Source organism: Meleagris gallopavo, chromosome 4, assembly GCF_000146605.3.
Source record: "Meleagris gallopavo isolate NT-WF06-2002-E0010 breed Aviagen turkey brand Nicholas breeding stock chromosome 4, Turkey_5.1, whole genome shotgun sequence".
Classification (NCBI taxonomy): domain Eukaryota; kingdom Metazoa; phylum Chordata; class Aves; order Galliformes; family Phasianidae; genus Meleagris; species Meleagris gallopavo.
The window spans coordinates 49,106,245-49,124,365 of NC_015014.2; the positions used below are offsets into that span (position 1 = coordinate 49,106,245).

Genomic DNA, 18,121 nt, shown 5'->3' on the forward strand with positions numbered 1-18,121 from the left:
TTTTTGCCTTTTTGCCTTTTTGCCTTTCGTAAGAGGAAAATTAATTACTGTAAATGTGAGAGAAATGTAGCATTGTGAAGGGCACTGCATTGACATTTAAGAAAATACTGCTTTTTAACCTCCTCTTATTTTTGATACTAATATTTTCTTTCGTTTTCAGGTGGTACCCTATGAAATACAATTTCTATTGCATGAAAGAAAGAAACAATACACCGCAGAAGACAGCATCTCTATTTCCAGTTTGGGCACTCTGTTATTCATTTTTTTAGGAGAATGCCAGCTGTGCAGTTTAGTTGAGAAGCTTCATTTTATCTAAGAGAACTACTTGGTATTAAGAAAATATGAATAATGGACAAACACACTTTGCTTTAGAATCAACTTCAGTAGTAAATTATGGATTCCCATCTATTTTCTGTTCGTTCAAGATTTATGCTTAATCATAAGGTCCTGAAATAATCCATACAATAATTTATTTTTCTAACTGGGAGGAAATTTATATTCTCCATAGAATAAAATACTGATAAAAGATAGAAATCAACCTATGTTTTCCTGAAATGAGTATAGTTTTCAGCTTTTTTAAATCTCCTGGTGACTGAGATGTGTAAGAAAGATCATTTCTTGCTGTTGAGGAAGATGGCCAACAGAATGCAGAAGGAGAGAGTTCTGCAGTACATTTTAATTTCTGCAGCAACCTAGGAAGACATTCATAAATTTTGCAACATCTCAGGGGATAAAGAAAAAAACGTGGAAAATTTGTACATTTGGCTTAAATCCACTAAATCATTATTATTGTTTTATTTTCTAAGCCATTAAGATGCCAAATGGGTTTTGTACTTTTTGAAAAACTGCATTTCTATTTTTTGGATTAGCTTAGGTCATTAGTATTCAAACTCATTATCTCCTGGAACTTTTCCTTACTTTCCATTTATTACTGCTCCTCTGAGCATAGTGGAGCTGTTTGGGCTGAGCAGGGTCCCAAAGTCATTCGGCTCTAACACGTTATTTGTGCGTATAATCTAACCATAAATTAGTAGGCAGAGACAGAAATTGCAGAGCTAGGGCTTCAGACTCCCTTGTGCTAAATCCATCAGGATGAACAGATTGTAAACTGCCCATTGCAAATATGATATGCAGCAATTTAGCGTCACGTTAATACTTCATAACCTCCATCCCTTACATTTATATAGCTTTTCTCTCCTGAAGCTTTCTGAAATTGCTTCTCCAGCCACTGCACTGCATGATGCAGTTCAGATTTAATAGGAATAGTTGTGAACATTAGCTTCAGAATAATGTGAGCCCATATGATTTTTTTTAAGTTTAGTTGTACAAAACTGTAGCATTTGTTTCTGTTGTTTGTTACCATCTCATAAAAAAATGCCAAAGAAAAATACTGACTTTCTTGATTTAGGGGCTTTTAGTTTCATTGCTTATCTATGGTAACAACTTAAAGCTTTTCAGAAATGGATTTTTTAATGCGGTCTATAAAATAAACCTTTTTTTTCCCCCCCCCTTTCTGTGGAACCTCTACTTACAGATGGAAGGGAAATACCTATTGAAAGTTACTTTAGAATTGCTAAGGCCATTTGAGTCAGTTTTTAAATGCTTCAGATGATGGCACTATCTATCACTCTTCCCCTTCAGTAATCCTGGGATTTTGGTGGTAGAGAGAGCCCTGCTCCTTGTGACCCCAATTTAATTTCCTTTCTCCTGTAATTTATTTCTTCTCTCTTTGTTGTTGTTGTTGTTGTTGCCTATAGCCTCCTTCTTTTTTTCTCCTTGGAGGGAGAAATTGTGACTTTATTACCCACAGTTATCCAACAGCTTTCTAAATGTTTTACTGTCTTGAAAGTTTGCAGCTCCTGAGTTACTGCTGTGAGAAAGAAAAACCTTTTAATCTCTCTCTTGAGTAGAGCTTACTTTGTTTTGCAGGTAGGATCCAAACTGTAGGAAAGCAGAGACTTCTCTCAGTCTCTCCAGGACACTTGCCCCAGGCAGGTTGGTTCTCTGTTGAGCTCACCCCAGTTTACTGATGCTTCACTTCCAAACCAGATACAATCATGTAGGAGTGGTCTCACAAGTGCCAAGGTGGATTATCAGCTCACTTGAGCTACTGGCCGGTGTTCTTTCTAATGCAGCTAAGGAGACTGTCGGCCACATCCAACTTGCTCTCCACCAAGGCTTCTTGGTCTCTGTCAGAGAGCTGCTTACCAGTCAGTCTGTCTGCTGGAGTGGTGTGACAGTTCTTCCATATCACCCACAAAAAAGCATGATCCAAGGGTGCGTGTATACAAGTTTCCTTGATTTCCTCTCCTGGATAGGAAGGTCGTGCTGTTAAAGTCGCCTTTTTATGAGAGTCTTTCTGCTCATTACTCTTTTTCACTTCTGCATTTGAAAAGAAAAAGCTTTTCTAGGTTTTGAGAGTGTTGTGAGAATGAATGTTTTTGCACAGAGGCCATCTATGCATAGCATGGAAACAACCAGGAGAAGCTCTGCAACAAAACTCATTCCTGGGCCTTGAGGAAGGGTCTGACTTATTCAGGGCAACCTGGTTCCTGCTGGTGATGGAGCTGGCACAGACATAGGCCAGTCTGCTGGGCAGGGGCAGGGGTAAGGTGTCCTGAAGGAATCACTCCTTTGACTGTTTCCTAAACCTGTTCACTTCCACTGAAGGAAGGAGGAGGAGACTAAAAAACAACTAATTTGCTCAGTCATTTTAATCCTCTGTCTTCACCCTGGGTTTTTTTGGAAACTGAGTATGTGAAGAGAGGAAGGATATCCTGGCATAGCCTCTCAGGCACAATGTGAGGGATAGGAGGAAGAACCTCAGAAGCTGGGGGGGAAGGAGGTGAGGAGGAGCTGGATGAACAAAAATGACGGAAAGGCAGAGCCGATGGCTCTACCTCATACAGGAATGTGTGAAATAGTCATGGGGTGAGAGGGAGAACTGATGAGGGGACTGAAGGAAAGATGCTCTGTCACCTTAAAAATAAGAATAGTAAAGGCTGCTGATGCAGTGAGATAAGCCAGGGCAGTAAGAATAACAGTTTTACAAGTCTAGTAAATGGCTTGAGAGTCGTTTAAAGATGTGTAAAAGTTGTTTGCAGCATTCTGGCTGTAAGTGACACTGTCTGACTCCAGATCTGGCACCTTTTGTTGAATGCCTTTCAGCTTCACCCCTTTAGCACAGAAGAGGAATAGCTTACATTTGTTTGAGTAACGTCTTCACCCCTTCCTCTTCTCAGCAGCAGCAAATTCAGTTCACTAAGAATTACAGTTAGGCCTTGCTACCGACTTTTTAGACTCCCTTTGCCCATTACTGTACAATTAAAGAAGAAATATTCTTTCACTCCTTGGATAAAATGTTTGAAAGGCAAAATGAATAGCTGGTGCTCTTTCTTGAGTCTATTAGAGCATCTATCTGAAAGACGGTAAAGAGAAGCTGTGAAAAGGAGATCAAAATGGGTAGGCTAATAAGTTCTTAGCGGATCTGTGCTCAGAGACTTTTGGGGTACAGGTGATAAAGGGAGAATGAGCACTGCAGATCTAGCACAAATTAGCTGTCTTCTTTACTTTGAGCTTCACTGCCTTTAATGTTCTTGTCTTTGCCTTCCTTCAACTCCACGCAGATTTTTCTTTTACTTCAGAAGTGCTGTTATTCCAGTTCTGCTGGAACTAATCAGATGTCATCTCCTGTTTATTTTGAACAATGCTGAAAAATTCTTTGAAAGACTCTTTTCTCTAATACAATCTTGAAAATTATCTCTGTTTTCAGACAGTATGCCCTTTTTTGCCTTTGAAAAATAATCTTTCCTCTTCCATCTGTTTAATACAGGTCAATTTCTGACATTTTATTGTCTCTTTTTTTTTTAATGCAAAACAGCACGCCATCAGCAATACAATTCTATAAACACTGAGCATTGTGAATGCTGAGGTTGGTATCTGAGCATGGAAAACGTACAGGCTGCACAATAAAGCAGCTGTTCATATTCTCATATTCTCAGCAACAAAGGTTGACCTGAAACAGAAAAAAATGCGTCAAGTCCAGAGGGCTTTACAGTCAGACTATGAATCTCAAAGTAGGTCAGACTGGCTGAGGGTGTCACTTTAAGCCTTGCTCTCAGATGGTTTTTAAAAGAACTCAGGAAAGTAGTTTTCCACTCTTTACATTCTTTTGAGACTAACAGAAAGGACAGGGCTGTCATTTGAGATAGAAGCAGAATGTCTCAAAGATAATCCTATGAGCAGGGTGACTGCTTGTGTGCTAAAAACCACTTCTCTGATTCTGGGAAAAAAAAAAAAAAAAAATGTGAAAATCTGTATTTGTCACTCAAAATATTGCAGGGTTTCAGACTCATTCAGATTATTGTGAATTCTGACCAGTGGGTGACACTGGAGACATTAAAAAGATGTCAACTTGTAATAACTGTAATTTTGTATTACATGATAAAGGCATATTTTAGAGAATAATATTAAGGGCTTCAGTGGGTGATCTAAGCAACATGAAAGAAGTAGAAGAGACAGTTCTTTTGTGTAGCTGTCTGAAGCAATGGATGCTGGAGTGTAGGAGCAAATCATGGGGAAGAGATGTTTACACATGAATAGACTACACCCTAAAAGGCAGCAAACAAATTACAGCTTGCTTTGTTAGGAAAAAAAAAAAAAGAAAAAAAGAAAAAAGAACAAAATACCTTGTGTATTAGAAGTATGGGAAGTGACTTACCTCATGGTTTACTTTGCTGAGACCTGTAGTAGTGGATTATCTGTGAGCCTGTGGGTGTGCAGACATCGTTTTAGTTTAATCTTGGTATATTTCTCAGCCTAGTGTTCAAAAGCCTGCCTTGGTCAAAGCTTTCCCCTCTGTGTGCAATAGTGAACAAAATGTCACAAAAACCCAAGTTGCTCAAGAACAGCAGGCACTTTCCACAATTGAGGCTATTTTTTTAAATAACTACCTAAAACCCAGTAGTTCAACAAATGCCAGAGCACACTCGCTGTACTGACTGGGAAAAAGGTGAAAGAAGGAAGAATTTCCCGTGAAAGTTTATGGCAACGTCTGTCTTTGTCAGGCTCTCAATAAAATCCCATTCGTCAATCCAAAGGTATATCACAAAATCAGAAATACCTCACTCAGTACACTTCTCATCACGTTATTCTTTATAACACTTTTTAGTACACCGTCCCAGTTCTGTATCTCAAATGATTTATTTGACTGATGGAAAAATACAAACCAATGTAAATAAAATATTCTGGTTACATCTATCTAGTGCTTTTCTAATAAAATATTATTTGCCTAAAATTGATTTAAAGATTCAGCATTACAGTTCTCCTGGGATAAATCTGAGATCACATGTGGTATCCCTATATTCATACTGTGCCCTGTTTCTGTTCCTATCTTGTATGGATGTGAGCACTCAATGCTACACGTTATTTTTATAACTTTTTACTTCAGGGCAAGGTACTTTATTCAATACATACATAATTTAAGCAAGACAGCAAAACCTCTCACAAGGAATAGCTCAGACAAGCAATCTTTGTCTTAAGAATGTCCCTCAACCATTTAAACATTATCCCCTGAGGCTTCTAATACAGTATTGTTCAGCCCCCGCTAAAAAGCACCACTATTAGTTACCGCATTTTTCCGACAGGCTTAACACTATACATTCTGCACTGCATTTCAGAGGAAAACAAAAGGTCCATAAGGAAAAGTAACTAAAATCATTTCTATCAGAAAACATTAACTCAACACAGGAACTGTATAAAAGAGCTGTTGGTACGTCCCTTGGACGAGTCCCTGGGCAGTGATACTGTGCTTACATGTACCTGCCACGGAGCTCTGTTCCAACAGGGGCAGCAAGGCTTCCTGACAAAAGATTATGATCAAATTAAAGTAAGAGTAAGTCCAAGTTGTAATGATTGAGAGCTGAAAACACCAGGCTTTCTTGACAGTCTTTGTTTGAAAAATAAACAAGTTTTTAACCAGATCTCATATTCTGCTTGCCAGCACAGAACAGGAAGAAATGCTTTACACAAAAGAACTTTTTACACATTTCTTACTGTTTTAATTAGTGTCCAGATACTTAGAACTGAAAGCTCATGGTCAAGTATATGGAGAAAGCATGTGGTCTTCAGTAATCCACAGTGAGGAGTTGTTCTGGGCCCATGTGTACACAGGAGTCACTCCTGGTCACATACGTGCACGCGTGTTTCTTCCAGCAACCAGACAGGACTACCACAGAGGAGTATGTTTATTCCTCTCAAAGTGCAGAGGCCAGAGAAACATCGAGTTTAAAAAAAAAATCATTTGAAAACACATTTCCAGAAATAAAGCACTGTCAGATGGAAGCAGCACAGATACCGTGGTTGGAGGGAGCTGTATCCTACCTCAGACTGCTTAGTCTGCTCACCAGTTACATTTTCCAGTGTCCTTTTTTTTATATTTTTTTAAACCACACTGTAATGAAGTCAGCTGTTCAGTACAGCATAAATACCAACGAATGTCAAACATTCTTTCCCTTTCCAGCTGCCAATGGGTTTGCTTACTTTTGCTCCCAGAACTTTTTGAAGCACATTCTGTGCAAGTGGATTTGAAGGCTGTACTCTTTCTACTTTCCCAGAAAGATGTTTTAAAATTACAGAGCGGCAGAAAATACATTTTGCATAACAAAGTGACTGCAGGGGTGGTGAAAACTTCATCCTTTCCTGCAGTCGCAATGCCTGTAACTGCAGATCAGGGCCAACAGCGTAAGACAGAAACAAACCTTCCTGTCATCACTTCTGTGGACTCACCATATGCAAAGCAGATACATGGTTTCTCCTTTCTAACAAACAGGAAATTACTTCTTCTGTTCCATTATTTTTACAATGTATGAACTATGCATCTATGATTAAACATATTCATATGTTAGCAAGAATTAAAAAATATTTCAATACAATTCATGAGTGTATCGGGAGGAAAAAAAACACAACAGCTGTGAGAAACGTAGTATCAAAAATCCAGGAGAACAGGCTACGTAAAATATTGGAAGGGTCTTCCTGTCTTTGGAGGTGAACTGGGCTAAAGAGACACTGAAGTTCACAGCTCAGGATTTTAAGCTAACAGTACGTGAAGTTATCACAGCTCTTAGTGTTATTCTGCAGCATTCCTGCTGCTCAGCTGCACTGTCAAGCCACTGCCTCAAAGAAGGGGTGACTGTTCCACCATACCCACAGCAATTGTCTCACCACCTCTCTTCATAACTTCACTGTTGTGCCCAAAAACAATACTTCTGACTTGTCAGTGTTTGTAACTCCTTTTGGTAAAAAGGTTCATAATATTTAAGCACCAAATTAGAACCCAAAATGGTAACCTGGTAACACATCTGACAGCAGATTATTTTGGGGAAGGTGTTTCATAAACCACTGTCAATTAATTAAAAGGGAAAACTTCTGCCTCACCCCATTTCTTTTTAGTGTAATTCTCTATGCATACCCTCCAGAATTTTAACTCAGCAAAGTTAGTGCCTCGTACTGTGCAACTCCTTGAACACAAAGTGTTATGTAAGTGGTGAGATTATTATGAGGTTATCATTTACTACTGTAAATAATATTTAACAAGCGCAACACTATGGTAATTTGTTCATGTTGACTAAACTTGAATACTGAAAGCACCTTTTGAAATACACATTTTTAACTGACAGGAAGCAAGCAAAGGAAATTATTACTTGGGCTGACATATTTTAAAGAACTTTGAATTCTAATTTGCTTCACGTGTTGCATACAAACGCAAGGGTCAACATTTAGAATCTGTTTTTATGTCAATATCAGTAAATCATTAATCCAATTTAAATTAATGCAAATGGTAGATACTCTGATGGAAAAGAAATGACTCAATTTTCTAACTGTTTCTGAAGTCTAAAAGTCTAAAAGTTTTAAGATGTTGCTGGATATTGCATGTGCAAAACCACATTGTGTAGATTCAGAAGACTCTTGTAGGTCAGACATCTTCCATACCACCTCTTCCATCTGTACACATTAAAGGGATTAGATCTGTGGTCTCTGTTAAGCCCAGAAGTGACAACTGAAGGGAGACCATCACTCTCGCGCTTTCAAACAACTGGTCTGGATATGTGAAATTTGCAGCACTGGAAGCAATAGCTGGAAAGCATCCTGAACATAAGTAGTGCTGTTGCAGCCCTAATGGGGAGAGAAAGTGAGGTTCATCAGTTTACTTGTCATGTGTTTCAGGAATTACACTGTAGTTTTAGAATAAAGTGTCTTTGTTAGATCTGCATCACACGTTATTAGCATATGTATTCCCACAGGATTTTAGAATCTGTAGATAACAAAAATGATGCATTACAATGGCTTACAGTAAATAAGCATGGCCTGTATTGCTACATAAAAATCTGATTTCCCCTCAGTTTGAACTCCTGGAGAGTAATGTGAGTAGAATAACATGGCATTGTATTCAGAAGTGGATCTGACTTTTTAAATACAAATCAACTATTCCTTCCATCAAATGAACCAATTTTAAATTTGGTATAGGTGGAAGGAGTGTCACTGAAATTAAAGTTTGAATTATAATAATGATTTAAATACACCACTTAGTAGTTACAGAATATCTAACACTGAACAGCACAGCAGCTTGTAATACTTAATGAACTCAAGCAGGACTAATAGGTGTTTCTATATAAATAATGAGGTTATAGAAGTACAAAACAGCTTGTTCCACTATTCTGGTCCTTCCCAGACATTGCAAGTCCTGTAGATATAAAGATGTGTCAGCTGCAACAGCAAATTTACCCTATAATATAAGGAATCTCTAGTAATCTGAAGTAGTTTTATTCAATTTTTCCTTAAAGATACTGAATTATGCAAAATTGCTTATTTTAAAAAACCTTTTCATCATTTTTAAAAGAACGTGACTGTTAGATACAGAACAGCAAACTGCAGTCACTGCTGTTTGTATGTTTGTTTAAAGAGATGTGATCTGATTAGCTGATGGAAGAGAGTTCATGCTGCAGACAGTACATGTTTCAGTACTTTATGAGCATATTACTCCCACTTGACCTCTTCTCTCCATGGTAAATTGAGGCCCATTTTACTCACTGTGCTGTTCTGGTGAAAAATAGATCACATTGAATCATAGAAGAAATCACTCATGAATGCCTGACACAGGGTTATCCATGCTCTGACCAATGCAGCTGGACTGTGAATCTTAGAAGAAATCTAAATGCCTGTGGATAGGAAACACTGCAGCATTTCTGCAACCCAAACTTTAAAGAAAAGCACAGGCTGAAACTGTCTGAAAGCAAGAAACACTTTGTAAGATTTGAAATTGTTAACAGAGCAATTAGAGGCAGACTTAGCCCAGGCAACTTGTGCGTAAGTTAAAGAAGGGCTCAGTAGCACATTGCAAACTTTCTGTTTTGCTCTGACCAATAAGCTGCAGAAATTAAGCTGGTCAGTTGCACTTTAGTCACACACTTTCACAAACCTTCACAAATGCAGTATTACTACTTACAGTGTTTGTGGGAGAGGCTGAACACAAAAACACGACGTTTCTGAGCTGGCACTCAGCAGCCAGAATGGTATCATCATTACTTTATATAGAGTTCTGTCTTCAGACATGAATGTGACTGTTTCATTTTGAAATAATCTTACCAGAGCATTCCTAGTGTGAGAAAGGTGACAACTTACCTCCAATAACACACTGTCAATGATGGGGTTAAGAACCTCTGCCTTCATATTGCTCTGTAAAACAGAAAATATAATGAAATGTCAGGCCACAAAATACATTTAACATAAATACACTGGTATCTGAGCAGTGCTTTTATGGATTCTTGAAAGGTCTTGTTTCACCTTGATTCTTATTCAGATTGTTTATCACATTATTCCCTTTAACTGTGCCTACATTTCATACACACCTCAGTAGTCCCCACGCATTTCTATCACTGAGTACAATGAACTGAGACAGACACAGGATTTTACTTTTTCATGTAATGCAGAGTTTCACATTACTTGGTTTTCTATGGATATGAGATTTATGTGATTACATTGTCTTCCCATCTGATTGCCAGTGCCCTTTTCATCCCCCTCAATGTTTTTCAGACACAGGTTGATTTCAAGGGCAAGTTTGGAAGGATAAGGATGCTCTTAGATGGTTCCTGAAAATCTGTGGTTAGGTGGAAGTGAAAGTCCCAGAGTTGTTCCCCTTCAGAAGGAGAAACAAGTGAAACAGACCCTCAGCCTGGAGATGGTGCAGTGGCTCCCCAGAGAGGTGGTGAGTCACCATCCCTGGATGTGTTTAAAAACTATTTGGATGTAGTGCTCAAGGACATGATTTAGCAGAAGGTTGTTAAAATTGGGGTAGTGTGGTTAGGTCGTGGTTGGACACGATCTTTAAGGTCTTTTCCAACCTGAGTGATTCTATGACAACACAGGCTGGCCAGTGAACATGTATGACTGGCTCAGCACACACAGCATTTTGCTCAATTACCAGCCAGAAATGAGGATGGGTACATGGAGCAGAGACATTACTAGAGGCTACAGAATCAAAGCCGCAGAAAACCAAGAGTCATCATCTCTATTGCTTTTCATAAAGAAAAAAGTTTTTTCCTTTCCTCCTTCTCACCATTCTATATATTGCATTGTATTTCTTAGAATGACATTAAACTCCAGGAAGATTAGCTTTCTTCTAATGCCAAATAGCAGACTTACTTGGAACACAGAATACAATATCCATTAATTTAACTGAAGGGTGACCCCTTGTAGCCTTCTGGCTTTCATATTACAGACTTAAAGAAACATGATGAAACTTCATTTTAGCTCAGACATAGCAGAACAAAGGGAAGGTGATTAGGTAAAAGAAAAGCAATTTTACAGTCAGTTATTAGGAAATCCATTACAGAAAGTACTGTGTAGTTCACTGTCAATAAACTTTGTTTCAGATAGAGAGCAGTATCAAATACTATTGGCTGCATGCATCAATAAGTTTAAGTTTGAAAGACATATTACATAGCAAGAGAAGGTGCTATTTCTTAATTCTGCATTACTGCTCTGTTAGAAATACTGCAACATTATGGAGTATGGGCACAGCCAGCACTACAACTAACATCTGGATTATAAAGACATAGCTAATTATGATAGCACTATGTTTGAAAACAAACAAACAAGTTTTCTTTTCTAAACTATTTCTGTCTCCTACAAGTCAATGTACTTTGCAGTATACTGGAATGTGTTAAACCAAGTTCTGCTGGCAGCTTAAGGAAACAACTAAGCCACTGGGACATACAGGAAGATGCAAATTTTGTTGCACATTCCTGTGTGATGGGTGCTCCTTGCTTCTATGACTGATCATGGGGAGTAGAAGGCCCACATAGAATTGTTTGAGTTGGAAAGGACCCTTAAAGGTCACCTAGTCCAACTCCCCTGCAGTAAACAGACACCTTCAGCTCAATCAGTATGCTCAGAGCCCCATCCAGCCTTACTTTGGATGTCTCCAGGGATGAGGCATGCACCACCAATCTCAGTAACCTGTTCCAGTGCTTCACTATCAAATCATTGAAAAATATCATGCTTTAGAAGCTTGCAGGGATGTGGCAGTTCTTAAACATCACCAGACAGACCAAACAAAGCTTTCTTCTAGAGAGTATGCTGGCAGCAGGAAGTGTATTTGTGCTTGATTTCTTCCTGTGTCCATATAAATATGCACAAGATCAATTAGGTCCTAAAATCTGGGTAGAGAGCTGATGAGCACAAAACCTAGTGTGACACTTATGTCAGCTTCTGTTTCCAATTTTCTGAGTTGTCCTAGCTTAATATTTCATGTGAAATTTATTTTCATTTGTGCATATATTTTTGCAAGTATGTCACAAAAATATGATAAAACACAATCCCAAATTGCAAAATGAGCAGATTCTTCAAGGGTAATGAAAAGGAATGTAAATTATTCAAAACAAAAGCAATCCAGGATATTATCTTCTTAACAAATAACTGAAAAAAAAGACTTCACTGATGTGTTGGAAGAGCTCATGGAACTGCTGTGGAAATTTCCTTTGATGTATATTCATTCTATCCTGGAGTAATCAGGAGAACCAGGTTTCTTCTCTGATCTTCATGAACAATTTCAGCATCAGCAAAATGTTTGCCTCTGGATCCTGCTAGAACACTCAGACGTCAGTCCTTTTTAAAATATCTTGTAAGGCAGAGCCTGCACTACCCTGAAAAGACCCCCGCTGCTCCCCTGCAGTGTCTGCCCATTTGTCTTCACAACAGCATTCCCTTCGCCAGTGAAAGCAAAGTAAAGGGGTTGGGAAAGGGAAAGAACGGACATTTCTACAAAGATGGCCACAGATAACTGGGTGTTCCCAAATGGCCTCTTTTGGGATATAAGACAGAGTGTTTTTTTAAGGTGGAAGTCCGAAGAGATTTTTCTAATCTCTCATGAGATTGAGATTATTTTGTTTTATGAGAAAATGGGAGAATGGTGTCTATAAAGAGATTTTAGAAAGCAGAGGACATGCTGCAGTCTGTCAAGACTTACACATTTCTAGGAATCTGCTAGGAAAACACACTGTGTTCTTGATCTGTGGAAATAAGTGCCCTCTTATTACTGGTAATACTTTCTATTTTAAGAAGTGAACTATGTTAACAAAAGCTCAAATGGTAAAGAAAATGTTGTTTTCTTACCCCAGCTGCTGTTAAAGAATCAGAAAACTTCTTTGATAAAGATGAAACTTCATTGCACATAGCACTTGTTAAACTGTTTTAGAAAAGGAGAGACAAATACAAAATTACAACCTTTTCCTGGTAGTAGATAAAAAGCCTGTGACTACTGCAGGCACCAACTTCATCTTGGAAGCCAGGAATGCTCCTATAGCAGTTTCGCCTCTAGTAATTTTTAAATTATCTCGAGGTAGATTTTGCTCATAATATAAGTTTCATATTCCTCCACTGAAAATTTCAATGCTGACTACAGTAGCAAAATGTTGTCACGTTGGCTTAAACGCTGCTCTTTTTTGATGAAGAAATGTTTCAATTTTTAAAATTCTAAGCTTTTAGTTTTACTGTTGTTTTTCTGATGGTTGTAGCAACACAACTCCCAGAAATACCGTTAGAAATAAATCAAACTTTAATGAGAACAGTGAGAAGATTCTTATCTAAGCACAGAAAACATCTACTCTGTACTAGAAGAGGAAGTATACTTGTGGTTAAAGTACAAGAGGAAATGGAGACCTAGTTCTAATTCTAGATCTTTAGCTGTTTTGGTAAGTATTTACAAGTATATAATATCAAACCTCATCCTGTGAAGTGCAACATACTTTTACTCTAATTCTGCAAGGCACTTATCTGAGTACTTAGTTTTGGACTTGAGCATTTCAATGGACTATGCTAGGGCTACTAGCCCTAAAGACAAACACTTGCTGATATATTTTACTTAGGACTCAAGCGCTTACATCTTGGGGTGAAATCCTTATGAGGCAAGCAAAACTCACTCAAATCAGCAGAACCTATCACTACAGAGAGCTATAAATCCAAATTCTGAGTTCTCCTGCATAAACTGACTTCTTAAATTTATGTATTTTCAGTTGTGTATTACTACAAAGTTACTGATAGATAGCCTACGTGACTTGATTGAGGAAATACAGCATCAAGCCCCCTAAAGCCAAGTGTTGTGTATTGATTCATGAACTTACCGCACCTTCAAGTGTCAAAAGCTCAACAGAGCTTAATGATTTTCAAGCAAATGTCAAACGATCATATGTGAAATATGTAATACTTACTTTGTCAGTACTTTTGCTTGATCTTGAGCTGTCTTTTCTACTTCCTGCCCATGTAGAATTAATTCTGCTACTTTATGAAGCTGTTCTATACAACGAGCAGTTACCTCAGCCAGACTTTCAATGGACAGCATGTAGATTTCCTTAAAGTAAGAATAAAGAACAAAATAATCAATAATAGCAGCACTGATAAATATACATACGTGTGTGATAATTTGAAACGTAGAATACATCTCCTCCTCCCCAGATAGAGATACCACCACACATAACATAAAGTCATCCTCTGAAACTGTACTGAAAAATGAAATACCCAAAGATTAAAAAATATAGACCATATGGTGATCAAGAAAACTAGTAAGAACAAATCTCTCATTTATTTGGACAGGAAATTTGTCAGGCTTTCTAAAATAGGTCTTTTAAAGTCTTCCCTAAAAAATACGAAGATCCCTTTACTGTAGGATAAGTCATAATGTCTTTTATTGAGCCTAAAGTGTAGAGTCATTCATCAGATGAATTTCCAGATGAGGAGTTGATAAAACTCCCAATAAAAAAAGCACTTATTATCAGCAACGATAAAAGAAAAAAAGAAAAAAAAAATCTATCTAGCACTCTGGCATCACAACTTTTCACAACGTGGTGCCAATTGGAAATTTGCAATCGCATAAAAATCTATAATATATACAGATATAACTCCATTTCCTTCTTTGGATTCTTTTCCCCGGCAATGGAAACCAATGGAAACCATGGCAGACGATTTCTTAATTACAATTAATTAAAAAATCTTGACAAAGATCCTGACCACATTTAAAATTGTTGTAACTTTGCATAAAATATTCAGTCACAATTAACCACCTCAACAAGAAGAGCTGTCTAAATGAACAGAATACATTTAGCCCTCAGTGTTATCTTTCATAAAGAGAAATAGCACTTATGAATTGCTTAAATATTATTTTTTTGGTCTGTTTGTGATTTGAGCTATTCATGAGCTTAAATAAAGCTGAAGAATTTTTGCTGTGTACTGTGACTGGGAGAAAGAGATCCTAAGGACTGTAGACATTCAATCTTCCCTGTTCTTCAGATTTACACCACAGAATCTCTCAGCTCACTGCGTGTTGTTTATATCCATGCAAACACACAGAAATGTAGACAGGAAGAAAATATGATGAGCAGAGGATTTGGTACTTTGATATTTACTCATGGCCATCAGTAAAAATATTTCTGTAAGTTAATTTCCTGTTGGGTCTGCACTGAGCAGTTATGTATTAATTTTTCCTCAATAATTCAATGAGTTTAACAAATAAGAACAACATGTAGTACCAATACCTAAGATAAAGAAGTAATCTCATTTGCTTAATTAAGCTTATTCTCCAAAGGTATTTTACCTCCACAGTTTTGCTTTTATTTACTTCTGATTTATCGTTGTCAATTTTGTCTTTTCCGTTTTCAGTCTTTTCTTCATCAGGTTCTCCAGGTTTTTCTTTTAGTTTCTCTTCTATGTCTGCTGAGGTGGATAAACTGGCTTCTTCCAGCCACTCATGAGCTTTCTTCCTAGCCTGCCAAACAAAGAACCCAACCTCAAAGTACAGTTAAAATAGGCAATATCAAATAATGTTCCTAAATATTAATTATAGGGCATTATCATTATTATTATTTTTTTTCATTCAGAAGTTTTAAACACATCAAGCCTTTGGGTGGCATTTAGTCAAGTGTATTTTCAAGAAATTGTAGGGAGAAGCATTTCTGGCTACATAAAGATGGATCAGCCAGGGATAAATCCTGTACAGGTATGAAGTTCTTAGCCAACACAAAGAATTAGTGTTTAGTGCTTACAAATATTTCAAAATGATTAATATTGCATCTTAAGGAGGGATTGTTCAAAGGAATTTGCATGGAAATAACTTTCCCAAATCAAGAAGAGATTGGTATAAAGAAAAGCAAAAATATTGGAGAGTTAAGAGAGTCATCCCAAACTCTTAAAAGAAAAATAATTAGAAAAACCACTGTATTTCCTGCTACCTTCCCAGGCATGAAAGTAGATTAAAGTGGAAAAACCTTAAAGTTGTATCCAAGCTTCTGAGACAACTTCTGTAGTTAGTAGGAAATTTATTATTTCCCTTTTCAAAGGTAAAGTTGAATTAAAACAGGTAACAACCTAAGCCTAAACTGGTTATCAGTAAGTTATCTGTGCAGCTAGAGAGAAAAACATTCATCTGAGCCTAAGATCAGCAGCTGAATCACCTTTAATGTGCAAAATGTGACTACTAACGTAGTTAGTTTCTAGCCATCTAGTTTTTAGATGATTAAAGCTTGATGAGATTAAAGCTTCTTTCTAGCTGAGAAGGTCTGGAGAAGTCTTTCAGAAACATGCTCCTGAACTTTGCCACTGTTCTTCATACCTAAGACCAAGTCTGCTGATTCTGTTCTGCTGAGACTTCTCTGCTTCAAGACTTTCTAACATGGCCTACTGTGCTAGCTGGGCATTTCAACTGTATTCCTCACTAATCTCAGGTCTTCTGTGAAAGTATTTATACTTTTAGTCCCACCCTCCCATACTACAGTCTTCTGAACTGTCTGATCTGAGCTAGCTACAATTCTGTGTCAGACCAGAACAAAGATATCCTTCTTTCCCAAGCTCACTTACAAGCACCAACCTTGTTCAATTTGTCAGGAGTTGCAGCCACATGTAATTCAAATAGCAGCTCGGTGAGCATGCTGACAAACTCTTCTCCCATATCTGCTGCAAGAGAAAGACACTTTGTGTCAAATATTAATGATAACAAAATCTAATACTTCAAGCCAATTAGCTTCTGCAAATACTCTAGAACTTGAAGACTGGTGACCATGATTATAAGAAAGGGGAGATAGATGCTCAAAGAGGAGAGAAAGCAAGAGGTAGCTATACAATTAGATGTCCTAGCTTGACACTAACTATTCTTTCCACTTCATTTTAAATTCTGCTATATTTCTCTAAGACAGATAAGCAGAGAAGCTGCATGCTTCCTAGTTACCTGATGAAAATGCACAACCCATCAAGTAACCAAAGAAGAGATACCAACCTATTCTTTCAAGCCAAGGAATAAAAACTGCACCTGGGCCAGATACTGACACAGTCAGTCAGAAACAGTCAGAAACACTGGAAAATATGTTTTCAATTCTGTATGCAAACCACAGCTAAGAAATATGTTTTCTTTGGACTTTAAGATTGAGCTTGGCTTACATGAAGGATTTTTTGGAGAAATGAGTTTTATACCTGCATCTTTATTGCACAAGGTAAAGGTAAATACCACTGGTATTTAACTTTGCCTATGTTATACACATCCCTTTGACCACTGCAGTTGCCATTGCCTAGCATGCTCCAGGCTCCTAAAAGTTGGTAAATTAGGTTCCTCTGTTAAGCTACACTGACGGAGTTTGGAATCTTCATTAACATTTCCTAATGGAATATGCAAAATCCATTTTTTTTAGCTTAATAACTTAAAAATCAAAGTCCCCCTACTGAGCCTGATAAAAGTTCAGCTACTTCAAAAATTAATTTTATGTCTTGCTTCGTGCTTTGCTTCTGTTCTGGACACACTGAATTCACTTGTTCTTAAGACAATGCCAAATTGTTCTATAAACTGCAGCACACTGAAAACAGATAGGCAGTTCACCAAATCACTGCAGAGTTGACAAAATTGTTGATAACTGGCATATTCATTTCAATTTCCTCCCTTAACCTCATGTGCTTGCGCATGAAATCTTTGCTGTTAACGGCTTTCAAATGTAGGCAAAGCTGCTTCTCTCGTTATTTCATGAACAACTGAAAAGGAAAAAACACTGCAGTGAAAAATAGATGAAAGGACTGCACAATCACAGTGCGAAGAACACATCGGAAAATCAAAGGCTTTCTTCTACTGTTATCAGAAAACATCCTTTTCCTCTCTTTTCCCGTTGATTTTCCACCTCTCACTGAGCTTAGCAAAGATACAAAAAATATCAAACCCCAGTTTTAAAGTTGTCAAGAACAAAGCCCAGCCCCACTCCTTTCCTAAAGCAGCCCTCCAAAGATCACTGCAGTGATTTCTCCTTGTGCTGGACTAAAAGCATTTAATTTAGAGACTGAAAGCCGCCCTAACATCTCTGAATGAAATCCAAAGAGCTTACATAAAACAAATGGCCACTCTTCTTCAGATACTCAAGTACAAGACACTGAATTTCCTCTTGGCCTATTTTATATCTATATCTATATCCGTATATAGCACTGGTAAACGACACCACATAAATAACATGGACTTGATTACAAGAAGCTGGCACATAATTAGTCAGTAAGTGGTAATTAACTTGTTTTTAAAATATTGCTCAGTTCCTAGCTAAGTTTTAAC

The 18,121-nt window shown here is 37.6% G+C and overlaps 2 protein-coding genes across 6 annotated transcripts in view; one reads left to right on the top strand and one right to left on the bottom strand.

Annotated features, from left to right (window-relative positions):
- Window positions 1-4,305, top strand: part of TMEM156 (transmembrane protein 156) — a 30,764-nt gene extending 26,459 nt beyond the window's left edge. The window contains exon 7 of the mRNA XM_010710285.3: window positions 161-4,305. Coding sequence (XP_010708587.1) covers window positions 161-174 — 14 coding nt within the window. The 3' untranslated portion in view covers window positions 175-4,305. The remainder of the gene's footprint in view (window positions 1-160) is intronic.
- A 1,922-nt stretch (window positions 4,306-6,227) lies between these two features.
- FAM114A1 (family with sequence similarity 114 member A1) overlaps window positions 6,228-18,121 on the bottom strand; it is a 31,332-nt gene continuing 19,438 nt past the window's right edge. For 4 of the 5 annotated variants that reach the window (XM_010710286.3, XM_010710288.3, XM_031553155.1 and 1 more), the window contains 6 exons: window positions 16,412-16,497; window positions 15,143-15,313; window positions 13,764-13,903; window positions 12,670-12,742; window positions 9,679-9,732; window positions 6,228-8,172 (listed from right to left, as the gene is read on the bottom strand). In XM_010710286.3, coding sequence (XP_010708588.1) covers window positions 8,071-8,172; window positions 9,679-9,732; window positions 12,670-12,742; window positions 13,764-13,903; window positions 15,143-15,313; window positions 16,412-16,497 — 626 coding nt within the window. In that variant the 3' untranslated portion in view covers window positions 6,228-8,070. The remainder of the gene's footprint in view (window positions 8,173-9,678; window positions 9,733-12,669; window positions 12,743-13,763; window positions 13,904-15,142; window positions 15,314-16,411; window positions 16,498-18,121) is intronic. The other variant, XM_010710287.3, reaches the window with a different exon arrangement.